Here is a 19,158-nt window from a genome sequence, read left to right on the forward strand (position 1 = left end):
AGAAAAGCCGCGACGATGGTACTGGGGAGAAGAATTGAGTGGTATAAGAGACTTATTGAGACTTTCTGATGCTTTTGCAACAAGTTTTGAGAGATTCGGAGCAGATTTGATGTGGTTGCGGGTGGTGGTGGTTGCAGCTGCTGAATCTGAGCGGGATGTTGGAGGAAGGAAGGTTGGAGCCTGCAGGTCTGTCTTTACGCCAGCGCCAAGGGCGACGTCACAACCTCAGCAGTACGTTTGCTACGTTGAGCTTGATCGCAATCTAGGAGAGAATACCGAAGTACAAGACAGAAATCCGCGCAACAACAATTGCAACACAGCGCTTTAGAATTGGAGTCGCAATATTCGATGTTCAATTGCATGAGTAAGATTCTAGGTGTTGTAGATGCTGTCTGAGTCATTTCTCCTTGAGTTCGCGCACGGCCTCCCGCGGACGCGGTCACATCGCACGTGATCTCGGTGGTTCCATGGCCAGCCTCCGTCCTCCGCTGCGGCGACCTGAGCTCAGCATCATAAGGTCACCGTCGATCCAACCAACTACCCAAACAATCACCTCAACCCCACACACATCCGGCCTTCAAGATGGTGTTAGAAGCTTCTATGATAGTGTAAGGATATACGCACTCACACATCGATCGCATACTAACTTCAGTAGCGTTGACAACAGCGAAGCTAGTCGAAATGGCGATTATGTACCCTCGCGATGGGAAGCACAACAGGACGCCGTGAACATGATCTTCTCCGCAAAGACTGGTGCAAACCCAGAGTCATCCGTCGGTCTCATGAGCATGGGAGGCAACACCCCAGAGATCCTCACGACCCTGACAACGGACATTGGCAAGGTGTTGGACGGTCTGCACCGGACAAAGATAAAGGGCAGCTCACACTTCGTGACTGGCATCAATGTCGCGGCTGTACGTTATCATGAATATCTGGAAGGATACAAGCTAACAGTACATGCAGTTGGCTCTCAAGCACAGACAGAACAAGTCGCAGAAGCAGCGGATAGTCATGTTCAACTGCAGCCCCATCGAGGAGGACGAGAAGAACCTGGTGAAGCTGGCAAAGAAGATGAAGAAGAGTGGTATCAGCATCGACATCATCGCATTCGGCGAGCTCAGCGACGACACCACGCGGAAACTCCAGGCCTTTAGCGACAACGTACAAAGCGCTGAAGGCTCCTACCTTGCCACCATTCCACCCAGCGCGAACCTGCTCAGCGACTCGTTGATCACAACACCTATAGTTGGCGGAGAGGGTGCATCCAATGCTGGTGGAGACAGCGGTTCTGGAGGCGGAGGCGGCGGTGCTTCCGGCGGCAACGACTTCGAGTTCGGCGTAGATCCGTCGGTCGACCCCGAGCTCGCATTGGCGCTGAGGATGTCTTTCGAGGAAGAGAAGGCACGGCAGGAAAAGGACAAGAAGACGAAGGAGGCGGCCGAGGGCAAGTCGGAGCTCGAGCCGGTGGCTGAGGGCGACGAGAAACAGCCGCTGCTGGACAGCTCAGGTCAGCCTGGTGGAAGCGGCAGCAAGGACAAGAAGGACGACGACCCAGACAAGATGGACACGGCATAAGCGGACATAGCGCAGCTAGGAAGAGGAACGTCTTGATGCTTCAAGAGGGAGCAGGAGTATTCACGGCGTCTACTGTATGACTAGAGCTGGTGTCTACCGCACGGCACGCATGAAATGAAGCAAATAATGAGCACCACAGTCTCCATTTATTGGTAGTGCTATCTTCTGCCGCGCGCATTCCACGTCTTGGCTTCCCCAATGGGAGGCCTTCCGTCCCTCGAAACATCTAAGGTCATCAGACGCATTACAGACCCAAGAGTGATGTTCTGGAGTTCTGCAACGAGAGTGTCTAGTGTGCTCCCGAACTACTACATAGTGACAATACATGCCGCAGTAGAACGCTCCCATGCTGCCGTATACGCTGGCCCGCTTTCTTTCTATTCATTCCAGTTCGTGGTATCGTATTCCCAGTACAGCCTCCTCATCCCCCTCTAACTTTGACAAAGCTGTCAAGCCCCCGATCAAACTTCTCGCACCGAATCGGCATCTCAACGGTATAGAACGGATTCTTCATGACGTAATCTGCATATAACTCATATATCCTCTTGATCATAGTGTCCACATTCGGTTGCTGTGGCTCAGTGAAGAGCAAGAACTTGACACCGGTTTGCGTTTGGAAACATTGAATGCGGAAGTGAGAGCTTTCGAGGACCTCGATACCGGTTGCGCGGACAGGAAAGGTCTGGAGATTTGGTGTGGTGGTAGAGGGAGGAGGCGCGCGGACGGGTGGGACTGGAGAGAGCTGCGCTGTGATGGCGTGCATTCTAGACGCTCATCAGTGGAAGTCTATACGCCCAGAAGATTGTGAATTACCCATGGAAAGATCCAGCGAGCATGAGGTAGTCATTGCTGGTGAGCTTGCTCATGCCCGCGTGGAATTCGCGATTGTAGATGAGACCGCCAGACTTGCTGATGACGAACAGCGCGAACACCACCCTACACTATAGCATTAGCCGACGACCCAAAAGACACGCCAGGCTTGCTTATTACATCTTGACAATCGGTGCGTAAGGAACAGACTATCGCGACTCTAGGCGGCGTGGTGTTGCGGCTGCGTTCCGTAAGCGGTGAGGGTTCTGCCCCTCCCAGGGTCCCACAGCTTCACAGCCAACTAACCACTCACCTTTGACGGCTCACGGTGTTGTACTTGGCCCTTCACACGGTTGAGGCCCGCTCTCCTACCACTGTTTCTCCTCGAAACTCCCCCCACTTCACGGCACCCACACCCACTCAATATTCTCAGCCCGGCCAACGCGGACCGTTGAGCTTCACCAACCCCGCGAATCTCAACTATCCAAACCGCTGCCGGGAGGCCACCACGCACCATGTCCAACCAGAGCATTCTTAGAATCACCCGCGAACTCGGCGAGATCCAGCGCGGCTCCGACCTCTCCATAGCCGTTGCCTGCCGCGATATCGACGTGCGCCATGTGCGGGCGCTAATCATCGGCCCACCTGACACACCCTACGAGTTCGGCTTCTTCGAGTTCGCTGTCAAGTTCGCGCGTGAATACCCGACCAAGGCCCCGAGTGTCACGGCTATAACTACCCATGGTGGGCGTACGCGATTCAATCCCAACATTTACGCGGGCGGCAAGGTCTGCCTGTCGATTCTTGGGTAGGTGACTGTGATTGCACGACCTAGGTCTACGCTAACAGAATGCAGTACATGGCGAGGAGAGCGTGGTGAAGAATGGTCGTCTGCCCAGGGCCTCGAGTCTATCCTCATCTCCATCCAGAGCCTCATGTCCAGCAACCCCTACGAGAACGAGCCTGGCTTCGAGGACGCGAATTCCGACTACGACAAGAAGAACCAGGAGGCGTACGTAGATAAGATCCGACACGAGTCGCTGCGCATATCTGTCATCGATCGCCTGGAAGAATACCTGGGCATCAATTGGGGGAGGTCTGGCGTGACGGTCTACAACGCGGAAGAGGACTATCAGTCGAGCAGGGACGACGCGCCCTTTGAGCCCTTCAAGGACCTCTGCAAGCGACGCTTCCTGTGGTACTACCAATCGTACCTAGCTCGCGTGGACGAGGCAGCGAAGAAGAACAAGGATGGGGACCGCTTCGAGAAGATGCCGTTCGAGGGCCCGGGCAACGCGATGGAGGGTACATTCCAGTACACACAGCTCCGCGAGCGCCTGGTCAAGATCTTCGAGACCCTCAACAAGGAGATGGAGACTTGGGCCGCCGAAGGCATGATGGCTGTTAGCAAGGAGATGAGTATTGCCAACAATCTCCAGCGCCAGTATGAGCAAATCATCGAGAAGTACAAGAAGCAAGACGCCGTTACTCTGGATCTTGATCTTGTCGATAAGAACCCATTCGTATGGCAGCTTGTCCTGTTCGGGAGACCTATGACGAACCTCGACGGCGGCATGTTCCGGATTATGCTGTACATTAGCCCCAAGTTCCCAGAGGTTCTACCGCGTGTTAGATTTGAGGGTAATGGAGCCATCATGCGTACTTTTTGGAGTTTTTCCACTAACTGATTTCTAGTATATATCCGCCCGGCTGTTATATGAAGACGCCGTTGCAAGATTATCCTACGATGTATCCCTCAAGACCCGCTAACAATTTGCTAGACACCGGTTCTCTACCACCACCGCGTATCACCTGACGGGATTCTCTGCTACGACGCTGCTCGCAAGGACGATATGCGATCGCATATCGAAGCCATCATTGCGGCTATCGAGGAGGAGTCACCTGCATACGACCCACGCACACTGGTCAACCCCGAGGCTGCAAAGCTGTTCTGGGGCACTCCAGACGAAAAGAAGCTCTATAACCGTAAATTGCGGCGATCCGCACAAGATAGTGCTGAGTGAGTTTCACTCGTGGTTGTCACTACGATGTCTGCTAACAGCCATCTAGAAACTGCTTTTAGAGACTGCGAACTAATGATCCAACGGCCGGTCTCCTCTCGATATGACATTACATGATACCCCAAGTCCGACCTTGCGAGGTGGCTTGCATTACACGGCGTTCATCAGGGCTATTGGAACTGCATCGGTATAACGGCGTTAGTTATGAATATGAATGATATTTTGTCTCATTTAATCTTGATCTCAATTGACCCAGACGTCCACATGTTCCTTGGAAACCATGTTTCTCAATATTTTATGCAGTTGTAGGCTGCAGGGTCGACTTGAACTTGGGAAATCTCTCCCTGGGCCAGTTGGAAATGTATACGACCTAGAAGTCTACATTGCTCTCACATGTTCAAATGATTGTAATTTAGGGCGATTGTAGGCTGCAGAGCACCTGTTCGTCTTCTCGTACAGGGCACGGCGCCATTGCACGCGAGAGTATGCCCGTTGAGACCCTGACATGCGGGAACCTTGAAGCTAACCCAAGCCCCCGGACAGTGTTCCCCCGAGCGCTCTCCGCAAAACAATCCCTGATCGTCGCACCACCAATTGCACCGACACCCCATCTTCCACCATGCCGAACAACTCAGACACCATTCAATCGCTCGGGAAAGTCCTCGTCGTCGGAGGCTGCGGCTTTCTTGGAAGCCACATCGTCAGCTTGATCGTCAAGCGTCACCCCCAGACACAAATCGCCGTGCTCGATCTACGAACCAACTCGAATCGCAACGCCAGCCCGAACGTCTCCTACCACGATGGCGACATCACGGATGCTCCTGCTATGAAGGCTCTGTTCTCTCAGATCAAGCCTGACGCCGTCATCCACACAGCGTCTCCACACTTCAATCTGAAGCCTGAGATTCACGACAAGGTCAATGTTGGAGGTACCAAGGTTCTGCTACAGGCCGCGCAAGAGTCTGGAGTGAAGGGCTTCGTGTACACAAGCTCCGCAAGCGTTATCCTCGACCACGAAAACGATCTCGTCAACGCGGACGAGAGATGGCCGCTTGTTACTGGCGACGACCAGCCTGAGTACTACACAACCACAAAGGTAAGCACACAATCGCATTGTTATTTTTCAGAAGCTAACGATTTACTAGGCATACGCCGAGACGGCCGTCCTCCAAGCGAACCGCCATCCTGAGAACTCCCCAAACTTCCTTACCTGCGCCATCCGTCCCGCTGGTATCTTCGGCGAAGGCGATGTACAACTGCTTCCTAAGATGATCAGCGCATACCGCAAAGGACAAACCAAGTTCCAAGTCGGCGATAACACCAACCTGTTCGACTTCACCTACGTTGAGAACGTCGCATACGGCCACATCCTCGCCGCTATCGCACTCCTACATACCCACAAACGCCTCCCCAGCATTCCTCTCGACAACGAGCGCGTCGACGGCGAAGCCTTCCTCATCACCAACGGACAGCCCGTATACTTCTGGGACTTTGCGCGTGCGGTGTGGCACGAGGCGGGCGACCGGATACCTCTGAGTAGCGTGTGGCACCTCAGCACCGAGTTCATGTGGATAATTGGCACGATCCTAGAGAATGTCTTTTGGCTCATGGGAAAGACGCCTAATATCACTAGGGCTCAGGTAAAATACAGCAGCATGTCCAAGTACCACAGCATCAACAAGGCGAGACTGCGGTTAGGATATGAACCTCTTGTCACTCTGGACGAGGGTATTAAGAGGGGTGTACAGTATATTCTGGAGCAGGAGAAGAAGGCTGGTGAGAAGAAGGGTCAGTAGACTCATACAAACATACGAGTAGAGGCTATCGAAGACGATTTATTCCATACTGTAGGTGTATAGTGTTTGTAGATAATGTAATTACATGCCCTCGACATGTTCAATGCATACGTTGAAGTAATGGAGCAAGCGCCTCGCTACGATATTCGTATTTGTCAATCCAGAGAAGCTCTCGTAAATACATGAACACTGTCGTGGCCAGATGAAGCTAGAACATCCCTAAGGCGGGACCCACTCCCGATTAAGTCAACTTCGTCGCGCGCGTAGCTCAGCGACCTCCCCAACCCCACGTTCACCCCGCCCGTCACCATGGCGCGCAATCACGAAGTATGTCGCGCCCGCTACTTCCCGAGTCAGCATACGAAGCTCTCGGCCTCTCTCCTGAAGCGATCAAAGACCTGATGAATCCCAAGCCTGCGCCCGAGCCTACCAAAATCCACGCGCCGAACCTACTGCAGAGTGACGAAGACAATGCGCGCCCCATGTCGCCCAACGAAACTTCCATAACGCTTTACGCCGAACTGCTGCTGCATATACGCACAGTTACGCTGTTCGCATCGCTGCGCACGAATTTCTCCCGGTCGACGGACGCGAAGCTGTCGTCTGATGGATCTTACATCACCGTATCTCATGAGGGCCAGTCTGCGTCAATACGTCTCCCTATCAATGTCAAAGGCGGAGGCGATGCTGCGCTTGAACTGCCATCACAGCCTCCAACCAAAGAGCTGACATTGCGTCTTCAGCTGGAAGAGAAGGAAGGAAGCGACCTTCTGGGAACACTGCAACGCGAAGACCGACAGGCCAACATTGTGCCATGGGATGGCGCTTCGCTCAACGATGCAAAGGACGTGGAGATAACTTGCAAGAGCTGCGACAGTATCCTTGTAGTGAAAGGAAAGATTCAACAGTGGAGAGACCTGCCTAATGAGAATTGGGCTGAGATGATGGACTTTTGGCATTGTCATAAGCCAGATGAGCATCACTTGCACGACCACACGCATGACAACGTCGTCGGTCAGAAGGGTTACGCGGCTGGGAATCGCTTGCAGGCTGTTGGAGGTGTAGGTTTCGTTGATCTGGCCAGCTTTCTACTGGCAGAGTCGGATTGCGAAGGCGCACAGGTAAGCTACAACCTTCTTTCAACCGTGTCGTGCGATTCCTGCATCGTCACTCCATGACTTCGCAACATGTATGGGCGCAAAGAAGGCGAACTCGCCTCTTCAGTGGCATTCATCGTCGATACAAGCGCCCTAAATTGATAGGCTCATACACGTACTCTCGGTATTGGATGTACCCTCTTCCCCAGGCTGATGGGTTGCCGGCGCCATCGAGTCAGCGGCCTGGCGTTTCACTGTCTCTATCCCCTCAGACCCTTGGGATTGGCAGGTTTAGCCAAGGCTACATTCTACATACATTGTTGGCTTTTGTTGTTCAGTCTTGCATATGCTAACATGACACAGCTTTCCTCCTCCCCCGAAGGCACCGATCAAGACTTAATCCAATGCAAACATTGCAACCACACGATCGGCGCCCAAGATCCTACAACCGACGGCTGGCGAATACAAAAATGGGCTATCAGCATACGATCTGCAAAAACCACTTCATCTTCGCCAACTACGCATACAGTCCAGAAATGGATATCAGTCCGCCTCCTCCACCTCATCGAGAACACCGGCCTCCGCAAATTCCATATCCACACCGCCGCACCACCTGACGAATCCCAAGACACGCCCATACCCTCCCTCCTCATTTGGGTCTTCACCCCCGACCTCCTCTTCTCCTCTTCCATACCCACGCCTGGTCGTCTCGATCCTACACGCACAATGAAAGTTTTCTACCAGAAACAGACTTGGCAGGCTTTGAAGCCGGGGGAGCCGGAGAGTGCTAGTATAGAGGACGTAGAGTTTCCGGCGGATCTGTATGAGGAGTTGAATAAAGGGTTGGAGGGGAGTCAGAGGTTGTTGCCGCCGACGGCGAAAAAGTTTCAGGGGTGGGATGTTGGGCTGTTGGAGAGGTTTGAGGTGCTTGAGGCGGGGTTGGGTGACGGAAGCGGGGAGGAGGAAGCGGGTCGAAACGGGAATGGGTTGGGTGGTGAGATACCGGCGGAGGATGTTGATTGACACGATGAAACGGATTGATGAGTATACACATATTTATGTCTTCTACGAAATCTATACTGTAGCATTCATTCGTCTCGCGCCTACCAATCTCTTATTGTTCGTTTACATATATCATATGAGACTAACTGTCAGTCTGGGAGCCAGTACTGATTGCTAGCTGGGTAAGAGCAAACGCCTACCTCGCCACTTCGCCCGCCCATTCACCGCTCATCGCTTCGATGGTGCAAGTCCCTTCACTCGACTCAATCTGTGCTTCCTCTTCTTCCTTCGTACAGGTCAAAAGCCACGTCCAAGTCAAGAACATCATCATCAAACACTCAATCAACCACTTCGACCGGCTAGTTCAATGTGGACACTGGACTACGACATCTATGCCAATCCACGCAATCTGTCGGTCTAGATGATCATGTAGCCACCACGGCTCCAGAAGAAGCGCTCAGTATGCTGCAATCCAGCGCAGACTCCGAGAAGCTCGCCATGTACGTTCTTATGGAAACACAATAGCCCTCGGCCCACTGAGTATGTGAATGCGATATGCTAAATCCTCACAGCGCTCAAGCCAACACGCAAAACTCACGTGTCCTCCGTCTGCCAGCTGAAATTCGTAATCACATCTACAACTTGGTTCTCAGCGCCCACCGCGACTTCCACACCCACGAAGTCGTACGCCGAGAGTACTTCCCGCGACGCGGCGGACGTAAAACTGCTACACAAAAGCTTGCTTTGTTGCAAGTCTGTCGTCAACTGTACGTACCCATATCACATCACATCATATACCTACCTGCCTACCTGTCTTCTTACTCGATGACCAATCTCCCATCCAATGTACACCCCAGCTAACATTCACCGTCCACCTAGCTACACCGAAACTCACCTCATCGCCCTCAAATCCACACCCTTCGCTTTCAGCTCCTTCCCCAACTTCTCCAAGTACCTCGCCCAGACACTGCTCCCTCGACAAATCAGCGCTATAGCCGTGCTCAAGTGCCCGTACCGAGAGATTTACTTCCCTGGCTTTGGCGTAAACTCCGCTTTCATCGGTCTCGTTCGTGACAGTCTGCGTGGGCTGAAGGTGTTGGTTTTGTTCGGGGTCAGAAGTGCTGCTGTTGGGGATGAGGGCATGAGGAAGATGGAGGAGAGGATTGCAAGGGACATCAAGGAGGAGTGTGGTGGGTTGGAGGTAAAGGTTGAGCTGACGAGGATGGGGTTGGAGCACCGGGGAAAGTTTGCTGCGACCCATAGTCGGGATGGGTTCAGCTTAGGGGCAGAGTGATGGGTGTCTTTGCCACTTCATGACTCTTTGCTGCGGGGAGATCAAAAGCTGTGTACGATTAGACGTAGGCAGTATTGCGTGCATTCAATCACCACTCAACAGCTGCAAAGACAAGAGTTTCCTTTCCACCAGTTTTATTTATCTATCTATCCTACACTATCTGATGATCTCTACCGCAGCCTTAAGACTCCGTAAATGGGCAGTCCGCAAAGAAGGAGAAGGGGGGAGATCAAAATCAGTCGCCAGATAAAAGAAGGGGGAAAATGAAAACCCGCTCAAACAAACAAAGATCCTTTGTTTTTTTGTGGAGTTTCTGTTCTGTTCGAGGCGCTATCCCACACCCAGTGTGGGAAAAGAGAGAGTGAAGAGCAAGGCCGTAAATGCATGCGTGCCCGATTGTATCTTCTCAATTCCTCCTCTTGTCATAACAGTCGTGAATCGCTGTTCAAAGAAACACCCAGTGTCCAGACGCCCGCTCAATGGAAAATTACTCCTTCTGTTTAAGTACAGGATGTGAAAGACGGCTATACAAGTGCCCGCTAATCGTATACAATGCAGTGCGAGATTACTGCTGGTTCCCGAAACCCATGAAGTTCAAGTCATCCAACGTAGTGGTGGGCTCAATGTACTGGGGATCGAACTGGCCTCCGACCTGGTTGAAATCGGGGAAGAAGTTGGCAGTGTTGTTGAACGTCATCTGGCTGGGCGGCGCCGTGTCGAACAACGTGAAGTCCTGGCCAGGACGACTGAAGCCTTGCATGGTCATGTCCATGTCACCGCCAAAACCCTCGTCCATATCTGGTGAGTAGAGAGTGATGTCGGGCTGAGCCATGGGTGATAGGTGTGGCAGACCGTTCATGTTGTTGTTCGTCCCAAATGGCAACGGCGCGAAGTCAAACGCTGTGCTCATTGGGGTTGGCTGCTGGTAGCCAGTGTTGAAGTTTGCGTTCAGTGCACAGGCGTTGTAGATGTCGTTGTGGTTGATGTGAGTGTCTTCTGGCGTCACAGCATCATCAAAAGATGTGGGCTCAACGGGCGAGTGCCCTGATGAGTATGTGAAGTGTGAGCCATCAGTGGTGATCGAGTCACGGCGGAAGTCATCTTGGTAGCCGTGAGCACTCATAGCCGGGGTTCCGAAGCCATAGCAGTCAAAGTTCTCGATCATGGGCACTTGAGGCGATGCGGCGAAGGGCGTGATGGGTGTAGTCATGGTCGCCGACATGGGTGTACCGATGAAGGGAGTGAGAGGGGTAGCGGGGCTGTGCTCGCTGCCAGAAGCGCCCTTCTTGCGACCGTTGCTCTTGGAGCGAACATACTCCCAGCCATGGGCCTTCTCCATGTGCTGCTTGCAGTTGGACTCACGCTTCGAAGCGTAGGTGCATGGGTGGTAGAGACACTTGTATTGAGCGGGGGCAGCAGAGTGCTTGTCGTTCATGTGCCTATCACGCTCCTTCTCAGTCGGCCAGCCGAGTTCGAAGTACTTGCAGTTCTTCTCGGAGCACTTCCATGGGCGAGAGTGAGTCTTCTCGTGCTTGGTCAGATCACATGGTCGCTTGAACTCCTTCTTGCAGTCACGGCAAGTGTGCATTACGTCCCCGGGTTTCTCAGACTTGCGTCGTCGTGCCATGGAGCGGGTTACTTCGTCCTCGTCCATGCTGTCCTCGTCTGCGTCCGACAGACGACGCTTGATCCTGAAGGCGTTTGAGGCATCTTCCGAGATGGGCACGATGCTGCCGTTCTTCTCCCGGACGAGCTCGACAGGACGGCCGTTGTGGCTGATGCCACCGCGGAGGGTGATCTTCTCATCGCTGTAGAGTTTTTGATTAGTGCGGGCGAATAGAAAGTCGGCGGCGCGGTCATACCGTGAGTAATCCATCTCGTCTAGGTCTTCGCCCTTGGATTCTTTTTCTCTTGTAGCAGCCATGATTGAAGCGTATCGTCTAATCTGTTCCATCAAATCGAGGAAGTAGCCGTCAGTATAAGGGCGGTCGGTTGGTAGTCGCCGGTCTTGTTCGGAAATGTACTGGACGGTCGTAGCCAAGAGTTGGATTGATCGTTCGCAGAAGCGGGAGTACGAGTCCGGGGAAGCCGACAGCTCCTTTAAACCACGAAAAATGCAATAAGCTTCTGCACTTTGAGAAAGACAACGGGTGGATCCACTTACCGGTGCGAGGAAGATGAGGGTCTTCTCGAGATCACGGAGGTTGCGGATGTGCTTCTCACCTATGCGTCGAGGCACGTCCTTTACGAGGGAGTGGAAGTCCTTGAGAGACTCCTCGGCGAGAATGGGCTTGACGATGTAGTCGTGAATCTGCTTGCACGTGTGCTCGCCGAGCACGTGACCCTCGTCGGAAGTACTGAGCGAGGAGAAAGACCTGGTGACAGCCGAGTGCGTCGAGCTGATTGAAGTGCTGATGGATTCACGGACGCTCGAGCGCTGGGAGCGAATCTCGTCTTTATATATGTTAGTATGTGGGGCGTTCTCGTCCAAGACGGGTGGCTGCAGTGACTCCTTACCGTATTTCGATCCACTGATGCTGGAACCCAGACCGCTGTCAGAAGCGTGGTCGTGGGGGCTGCGTCGAACTGCAGTAGGCTTTGAGTCGATGTCCATTGGGGTGTGGTCCAATGAGGCGCTGTCGAGGACAAAGCTCGGGACAGGAAGAACCTCCGGATCGTTGAGAAGATCGCAACCGGCGGCAGCGCTCTTATGGCCAGCGACCCTCGCCTCGAAGTCCTTGAGCAGGTTGGTGACACGACGCACGCTAGGGTCCTGGATGGAGTCGTTGACTAGCTCTTCCAGCCTGTCAGTGTTGGTTGGCGAGCGGCGGGGCATGAAGTATCGGTCCACCTCGCAGATGTCGGACGATATGTGGGTTGGCGACGAGAAAGTACCGCTCTTCCTTAGCTGCATGCCATGGGTGCTCAGAGGGGATGCGGAACCCTTAAGAGGACGGCGGCGGGGATGACGGTTCTGGTCGTGGGGTGCAGACATGTTGAGTATGACTGGTCGTCGTACCGGTTGAAGTGGGAAAGGCGGCCTCAGGTGAGTCACGGACTGCACAGTTCCCCAAGCCCGGCGATCCAAAGGGACCAAGTGTGAGTGGTTATCAGAGCCCAGATCACGTTTTCATTGACCGGGGATAGTGGAACCTTTGCGGCCGCGGAAGCTAGCAGATGATAGGCTAGAGTAGTGATGGTGATGCAGCGAGCGAGGAAAGGGCGCTGAGTCCTCTGGTCTGGTGTCGGAGGAGACGTGCAGGTATATAGGAAGGCGCAGCACGTGGAGTAAGACGGGCGGCGAGCGGCAAAGAGGCACAAGGGCGGCGGGTCTGCGGTGCAAAAAGAGGACGAGGAGGGAGGCCTGAGGGATTAGGATTTGAAGCAAGAAGAGATATCGAGGAGCGCGGGCTGGGGGGATAGGTGGTTCAAGAGGGAAGGAACGGGTTGTCGTCGCTTCCTCCAGCAAGTGGAGTCCAACTCCAGGCAGCAGTGCACGGACATCTGACGTTCCGCGCAGTCAGCCCCTGCTCGGATCCTGAATACGAGCTGCATACCATTATTCGCCCATTTGCACAATAGCAGCCACTCCGTCTTCTGAGTATCTCTGCCGTTTCTGTTGATACGGGAGGCGATTGCGAAAACTATTCCATCCCTCACCGCAATCCGACTGTGGTAAAAGACACTGAACCACGAGAATTGTCCTCCATCCAGCGGTGACAAAACCCTGGCCAGAAACCGGTCAACCCAAGAAGCGCAGGAACGGCTGCTAGTGCACGCGTATCATTGGTGAATGGCATCAGGCGCCCTATGGGTGGAGGCTTTGAAGGGCGGCAGGGCTGTGCATGGATGCATCGACTTCGCCATCCTCACCACTTCTGGTGGATCAGCTGCTAAACACAACTAACACGTCGCTACTGATAAACCCGCCGTCCCCGCTCCCTGGAATTGCACATTTGCGCACGCCGTCCTACCCGCTTTTTCCGTCGCTGCGCAATTGCACCGTGTCCTGATGTTCTGGACATCGGCCCATACGTATCCCGCATCCTTCGATTGGGCGAATCGCACAGGACGCCTTTCACCGGAATCGTGGGGGCCAAAAACACGTCGTCAACCTGCATGTGATTTATAGGGCTGCGCATGCAGGGCGGAGAGATGTTGATATTGAGGGAGTCACACATATAAGACCCATGACGGGGTACTCCGGGACTAAGTATAGGCGTGTTGGTTGTCTTACACTTTACGCAGGTCGCCACCCCCAGACGTTGGATTCACCCTCTCTCACGACTCGCTGCGGACAAAAGCCGGATATTTAAGCGTGGACATGTTTCTGACCGATTACGTCGTAATGGCTAGCATTCGAAGTGTCTGTTCCTATCGCAAGCCACTCCGTCCACCTTAGACTTCAGTGCACTTCCTTCCTTTTGCAAAAGCACGCACCGATGATTCGTCACATCACTCTGCACTCATACTCCGACCACATGGGCCGCCGGCTTCAAGTAGTCATCCTTCTTTCCTCTAACCTACGACACTATCCTGACTACACTGCTACGAAAGACATCACCGAAGCCTCCAACGCGACTCTATACCTAGTACAACACACTACCAAAAATCACATAGTCCTTAACATGTATTAACATGCTGCAATGCCCCGCTAGTAAGCTTTACATAGCATCCTGGTCGCTGGCATCACGCCTCAGAAATATGAGCTGTTCGCTATTACGATCGTTTATGCTAATTCCTCAGCCCCCTTCTGGGGAAAAGTTGAACACCTGCCCAGCTACAGGGAATGATAGAAGTGAACAAGCTAGAAGTCGACATTACGTTAAGATTGTGCTATCTTTCGTTTCTATACCAACGTAGACTGCAGGCGGCATCGCATTCGTTCGGTCTCTGGCATGTGTGAAGTGTTCACTACACGTTAGGTCGGTACAATAATCCGGATGCCAACCCCATCGGCGCGCAGAAATCTGTCTAACTAGAATCTCCAACGCCAGCAACCTCGTCCCTTCATCCAAGGAGTTCCATCGATGTAAGGTCATAATGCTACAAACTTCTCTCACAACGCAGCCCTTTCCATTCCAATCTTTAAACTCGCCTCGCCGTGCTTTTTCAATCTCTTCAGTACTCGGCTGTGGATTCTGTCGGTGCGTAGTGTACATGTTTTCGTAATAACTCTTGTGCATCAGCAAATTCTCGATGTTGAAGCCAAATTGCTCCATCGTAAAGTCTGCAATGTATTCCGCTCCGGTTCGGGTTGTAATGCTGAAGACACTGTGGCGAACAAACGGATCCGGCGGTTCCCCTTCCAGGTGATGGATGATGATAGGCTTAGATTGGACGGTGAGCCAAGTTATCGTCGCTCCAATCCGTTTCAGGGCAGGCTCGAGGTAGATCAGAAACAGCTGGATGCTGAAGTCACAGTGATTATGCTTATTGCGCGCAAGTCGGTCGAGAAGGGATACCGAAGGACCATGGGCCCGAGAACCAATGGCATACATTAAGCTTCCATTGCTATCTCGACATGGAACTTCGGTGATGATTGAAGGCCTGTTCCATCCAGTTTTCATCCACTGGACGTGGTAAACAGAAGGTCTGCATTCGTACTCGAGTACGAGATTGAAGATATGCCAATATAGCAGAAGTATCGATCGAATGCTACAGTATTCTGCTAATGAAGGATATGTCCACCATGGCGTAGTGATGAAGCTTTCTGCCGGTATGGAGTGTTGGAAGAATGTTGGAGGTGCGGGAAGTTTTGCCGGTGAGGGGAACACAAGGGTTGCTGGAGGTGTAGGAAGTGTCGGCTCTGATGGTATTACCCTATCCCGGTGGCGGGAGGGGAAGCTGACAGTTGGAGGTGCGGGAAGATCTGCTAATGAGCGGGTCACAGGGGTTGCTGGCGGTGTGGGAAGACCTGTCGGTTCCGATGGTATCACGCTGTCCCGAAGGCAGCAGGGGAAGTTGCCAGTTCGAGGAACCTTATGTGTGGAGTTATCATTCAACATCTGAAGGGACGAAATGGACATAATAATGACTTATATGATCAACGTGGTATTGTGGCTGCACAAGAAGAGACGATCTGATGCAGTAAATATACCACGTAGAACTCGAATACTATAATGGGATATCATGAGCTTCTGTGGATTATCCACATCGAACCACGGCACCGTACAATCGCCCAATGCGAACTTTTCACTCTCAAATCCGACACTGTATCTGAGTACCGGAAACTCTACCTAGGTATAGAGCGAAAAGCCCTTTCGCTGTATTCCTGAACACGCACCATCGACCCTATGGTCCCGAAATCATGCTTCGCAAGCTGTTACTAACTCGAATGGCTCGCTTGTCGACATGACCATGAGGATTGCGCGATGCGCTTCACTGATGCAACATTTAAACTGGACGAATTCAGTACACTCTAGCTCCATACCGCAGATCTTTGGCGGATCATCGCTTTATACCATGTGACTGGTAGGAGATTGAGAGTGCGCCGCAGTATGCTTAGGGCGTGATATGTGCCAGAGACATGCAGTAATCTTGACACGCATATCGGTTGATGCTATACGTTAGTATTGGTATATGTAGCGTCACAAGCAATCCATAGATACGCGCACCATGGTAGTGCGATGGATGCTGTTACATTCCGCAACGATCCTATCGGCGCGCGGCGTACCTCCGTTGCCTCTATATCCCAGCACCATGTTTAGCCAAGTATCTTCCAAACGAAGCAAAAACCTAATTTCGCGTGTGGATGACAAGATGCAGACAACTCGCTGCACGCGGCTCTTGAAACGTCCATCTCGAGTTGCGCGCGCAACATTGCTTCAGGCAAAGAATCGCAGTCTTCGCCAAAACCAACGTCGAAGCCATGACCGCGAAAGAGGGGACCTATTATAGGAATATGCAGGTTTCCCGCGCGCAGTGGATCAGGAGAACCACCATGTGACATCAGCGTGCTCCGCGTTAAGCGACTTGACCCTGAACGTACTAGCGCCCAAACTTTGGGAACAGCCAACGCCAATAAGACGCCGGGCAGTATAGTTCCGTTTCATGAGCCCCGTCGAGCTCAAACCCCTCGCGATGCCGTTGCCGCCGTCGTCGTTCTGACTGTTCAACCCTCTCTCTTTCCGAGGCGAGTCTTTATCGCTCTCGTCTTTCTTGTCGCTCTCTCCCTCTCGCTGCTTATCCTTAGGTCTCTCGCGGCCGTTACAATCTCTCATAGGTTCACGCTGGTTCGTGCCTACACGCTCACTCCCCTCGCGGTTACATCGCGTTATCGCGCATTCGAAGCGCTCGCAAACGAGTTTTTCGGGTCGATTATTTGAGTTTTTGCAAGATGTTGGGTTTTCACAGAAGAACGAGGTCTTTAATACCGGTCAAGGATTTGGGCAAATATGATAAGGTCGCTATGGTCGAGGAAGAGGAGGAGCGGGATGTAGAGGAAGAGATGGAGAGTCACAGCGCGCCAGACGGTGCGGATAAGTCGCGGCGGATGCAATTGATGCTGGTATACCTCATCTTTCTTGCTGAGGCGTAAGTTCTACGATACTATCTCCTGAGAGATGACCCGTTTCTTCCGACTTGTGCTGACATGGGTGTAGCATCATGGCATCAAGTCTCCAACCACAGCTCCAAATGCTCCTCTCGTCCTCCGACTACTGCGGCACCCTCTCTTCCTCATACCTCCGAAGTATACTCGACTGCGCATATGCATTTGGTGGAACAACAGGTCTATTCTGGGGATACCTCGCCGACCGCATGGGAAGACGGCGCGTTACGCTCATCGGGCTCTGGAGCATGTTCGCATGCTGCTTGAGCATGGGATTCGCGACCAGTCTCGTCAGCTGCACAATCTTTCGCTTCTTCGCTGGCATGGTCAGCTCAGCCATCGTATGCACAACCCTGACCATGATTGGAGACTTGAGCACATCGGCAGAGGAGAGGGCGAAGAACGTCGCCCGGCTACCTACTATTTCCCTTGGTGGCTCCATGGGCCCGATCATGCAACTCATGGTATCGGAGAGCCTCCAGGCATACAACATGGTCTGGCAAGACTACCCAACCCTGGGCTCTGAGCTAGCCTGCGGAGCCGTACTGTTCGGCATCGCGCTCACGGCGAGTATCTGCCTCAAGGAAACGCTTCCCCACCACAACGACCGCTCAGCAGACCCCATCGACATGGACTGTGAAAAGGCCGCCTTCCTCCGTCGTGACTCGGAAGACACCAACGTCACCCTCGTCGACTTTGCTCGCCCAGACCCCATCACCATCTCCCAATTCCTCCAAGCACCCTCGCTCATGGTTCTCCTCTCCTCCTTCTGCCTCCTCTCGCTCCACGCCTCGACATTCGACGTCGTCCTCCCCCACCTCGGACACAGCAGCACAGACCAAGGCGGCATGGGCATCTCCTGCGAGTGGCTCAGCATCGTCGTCCTCTGTGTCCGCGGCATGGCCGGCATGGTACTGTTCTACGCCATCCCCTACGCAACCGAGAAATACGGCCTGGTCAAACTATACCGCTCTGTCTCCGCCATGCTCCCCGCAACCTACGTCCTCACACCCATCCTCGCCATCGTAGTCACCTGCTCCGGCCTCGAGCCCGTCATCTCCACCTTCTCCATCTTCGCGCAACACCTCCTCACCGGCGGCGCAAATGTCGTCGTGTCCCTCCTCGTCCTCAACACCACACCCGATGCCTTCTCCGCCGGCACCGTCGTCGGCATGATGCAAATCGCCAGCCTCTTCAAGGCTTTCGCCGTCGCAGTCAGTGGAACAAGCTACTACTTCAGCGACGACCTCAGCGTGCAAACAACAAACTTCGCTCTGTGGACTTGCCTCGCACTCTTCGGCATCGTAGGTGCGGGTCTAGCGTGGTTCGTCCGCGAGCGACCGAGTGTGGAGAAGGATTTCCCCAGCGAGGTTCTCTGCTGGGAGACGTGCTTTGATGCTGATGCTGAGAAGCAGTTTAGTTTGGAGGATGTCCAGGAGGTTTGATTGATACACCATCGATGTTGGGATATCATCATCATCATCTTTCAGTTGTATGTCTTGATGTACCAATAGCGCGTCGACATTGTGTGTTTTCTTTTTCTTTCGTTTGTCTGTAGTGTGTTCTGCTGTTTATCCATCGGTCTCCTTGTGTTGGTATCCGCACTCTGCTTCTTGGGTTGTATGAGTATATAGCAAAACATCGTATTCTGGTTCATGAGCCAGCCATCTGCCTTGACAAAGCTTTCACAATTGGCTGCTGTGATGTGACTTGATCGATTTGGGCACTGAGATTATACGTGTTAGTACACGCACTATGAACGAAAAGTCCCCAAGCGACGCGAATTCTTAGCTTACAAGTTCGTGCGACTTTGGGGTTACACGTCCTCCCACTTTAAGTAAGCAATGCTAGAAGTGACAAGGTATGGCGACTCGCGATTGAACTTGATCAGTCATGGAAGCTTGTTAGGAAAATGTTGAAGAGCAACATGTCAAGAAAGGCGTGTCACGACATCACGTATCAGATTGAAAGAAGTTTTTGAAATGCGATCGTTGTACTATCGACGACTAAA

At 53.0% G+C, this 19,158-nt stretch overlaps 9 protein-coding genes across 9 annotated transcripts; 6 read left to right on the top strand and 3 right to left on the bottom strand.

Annotated features, from left to right (window-relative positions):
- Positions 1-476: 476 nt before the first annotated feature.
- Positions 477-1,702, top strand: BKA58DRAFT_466818 (uncharacterized protein). Its single transcript, XM_046175036.1, has 3 exons — positions 477-608; positions 656-914; positions 964-1,702. Exons 1-3 carry the CDS (start codon positions 583-585, stop codon positions 1,573-1,575), a joined length of 897 nt encoding a protein of 298 aa, XP_046030066.1. The 5' UTR covers positions 477-582; the 3' UTR covers positions 1,576-1,702.
- A 294-nt stretch (positions 1,703-1,996) lies between these two features.
- Positions 1,997-2,510, bottom strand: BKA58DRAFT_309600 (Sybindin-like protein; the record flags this gene model as incomplete). The annotated part of the gene is made up of 2 exons (XM_046167253.1): positions 1,997-2,339; positions 2,389-2,510. Coding segments are annotated over 2 exons (465 nt in total), but the record flags the coding sequence as incomplete, so codon positions are not given.
- Positions 2,511-2,900: 390 nt separating this feature from the next.
- Positions 2,901-4,409, top strand: BKA58DRAFT_306971 (ubiquitin-conjugating enzyme/RWD-like protein; the record flags this gene model as incomplete). The annotated part of the gene is made up of 4 exons (XM_046167138.1): positions 2,901-3,193; positions 3,242-4,026; positions 4,109-4,113; positions 4,167-4,409. The coding sequence occupies 4 exons, from the start codon at positions 2,901-2,903 to the stop codon at positions 4,407-4,409; spliced, it is 1,326 nt and encodes a 441-aa protein (XP_046030068.1).
- Positions 4,410-4,983: 574 nt separating this feature from the next.
- BKA58DRAFT_466820 (3-beta hydroxysteroid dehydrogenase/isomerase family-domain-containing protein) lies at positions 4,984-6,376 on the top strand. Its single transcript, XM_046175037.1, has 2 exons — positions 4,984-5,502; positions 5,552-6,376. Exons 1-2 carry the CDS (start codon positions 5,026-5,028, stop codon positions 6,200-6,202), a joined length of 1,128 nt encoding a protein of 375 aa, XP_046030069.1. The 5' UTR covers positions 4,984-5,025; the 3' UTR covers positions 6,203-6,376.
- Positions 6,377-6,487: 111 nt separating this feature from the next.
- On the top strand, positions 6,488-8,390 carry BKA58DRAFT_378909 (HECT-like ubiquitin-conjugating enzyme-binding-domain-containing protein). The gene is made up of 2 exons (XM_046169759.1): positions 6,488-7,323; positions 7,663-8,390. Exons 1-2 carry the CDS (start codon positions 6,532-6,534, stop codon positions 8,320-8,322), a joined length of 1,452 nt encoding a protein of 483 aa, XP_046030070.1. The 5' UTR covers positions 6,488-6,531; the 3' UTR covers positions 8,323-8,390.
- BKA58DRAFT_378913 (uncharacterized protein) lies at positions 8,381-9,787 on the top strand. The gene is made up of 2 exons (XM_046169760.1): positions 8,381-9,068; positions 9,181-9,787. The coding sequence occupies exons 1-2, from the start codon at positions 8,857-8,859 to the stop codon at positions 9,593-9,595; spliced, it is 627 nt and encodes a 208-aa protein (XP_046030071.1). The 5' UTR covers positions 8,381-8,856; the 3' UTR covers positions 9,596-9,787.
- A 373-nt stretch (positions 9,788-10,160) lies between these two features.
- BKA58DRAFT_409534 (uncharacterized protein) lies at positions 10,161-12,590 on the bottom strand (the record flags this gene model as incomplete). Its single annotated transcript, XM_046172153.1, has 3 exons — positions 10,161-11,403; positions 11,458-12,049; positions 12,113-12,590. 3 exons carry the CDS (start codon positions 12,588-12,590, stop codon positions 10,161-10,163), a joined length of 2,313 nt encoding a protein of 770 aa, XP_046030072.1.
- A 1,733-nt stretch (positions 12,591-14,323) lies between these two features.
- Positions 14,324-15,730, bottom strand: BKA58DRAFT_112249 (uncharacterized protein). The gene has a single exon (XM_046163948.1). It carries the CDS (start codon positions 15,622-15,624, stop codon positions 14,416-14,418), a length of 1,209 nt encoding a protein of 402 aa, XP_046030073.1. The 5' UTR covers positions 15,625-15,730; the 3' UTR covers positions 14,324-14,415.
- A 929-nt stretch (positions 15,731-16,659) lies between these two features.
- BKA58DRAFT_466824 (major facilitator superfamily domain-containing protein) lies at positions 16,660-18,828 on the top strand. The gene is made up of 2 exons (XM_046175038.1): positions 16,660-17,131; positions 17,200-18,828. Exons 1-2 carry the CDS (start codon positions 16,935-16,937, stop codon positions 18,590-18,592), a joined length of 1,590 nt encoding a protein of 529 aa, XP_046030074.1. The 5' UTR covers positions 16,660-16,934; the 3' UTR covers positions 18,593-18,828.
- Positions 18,829-19,158: the final 330 nt, after the last annotated feature.

The sequence above is a fragment of the Alternaria rosae genome, assembly GCF_020736505.1.
Source record: "Alternaria rosae strain MPI-PUGE-AT-0040 chromosome Unknown BKA58scaffold_2, whole genome shotgun sequence".
Classification (NCBI taxonomy): Eukaryota; Fungi; Ascomycota; class Dothideomycetes; order Pleosporales; family Pleosporaceae; genus Alternaria; species Alternaria rosae.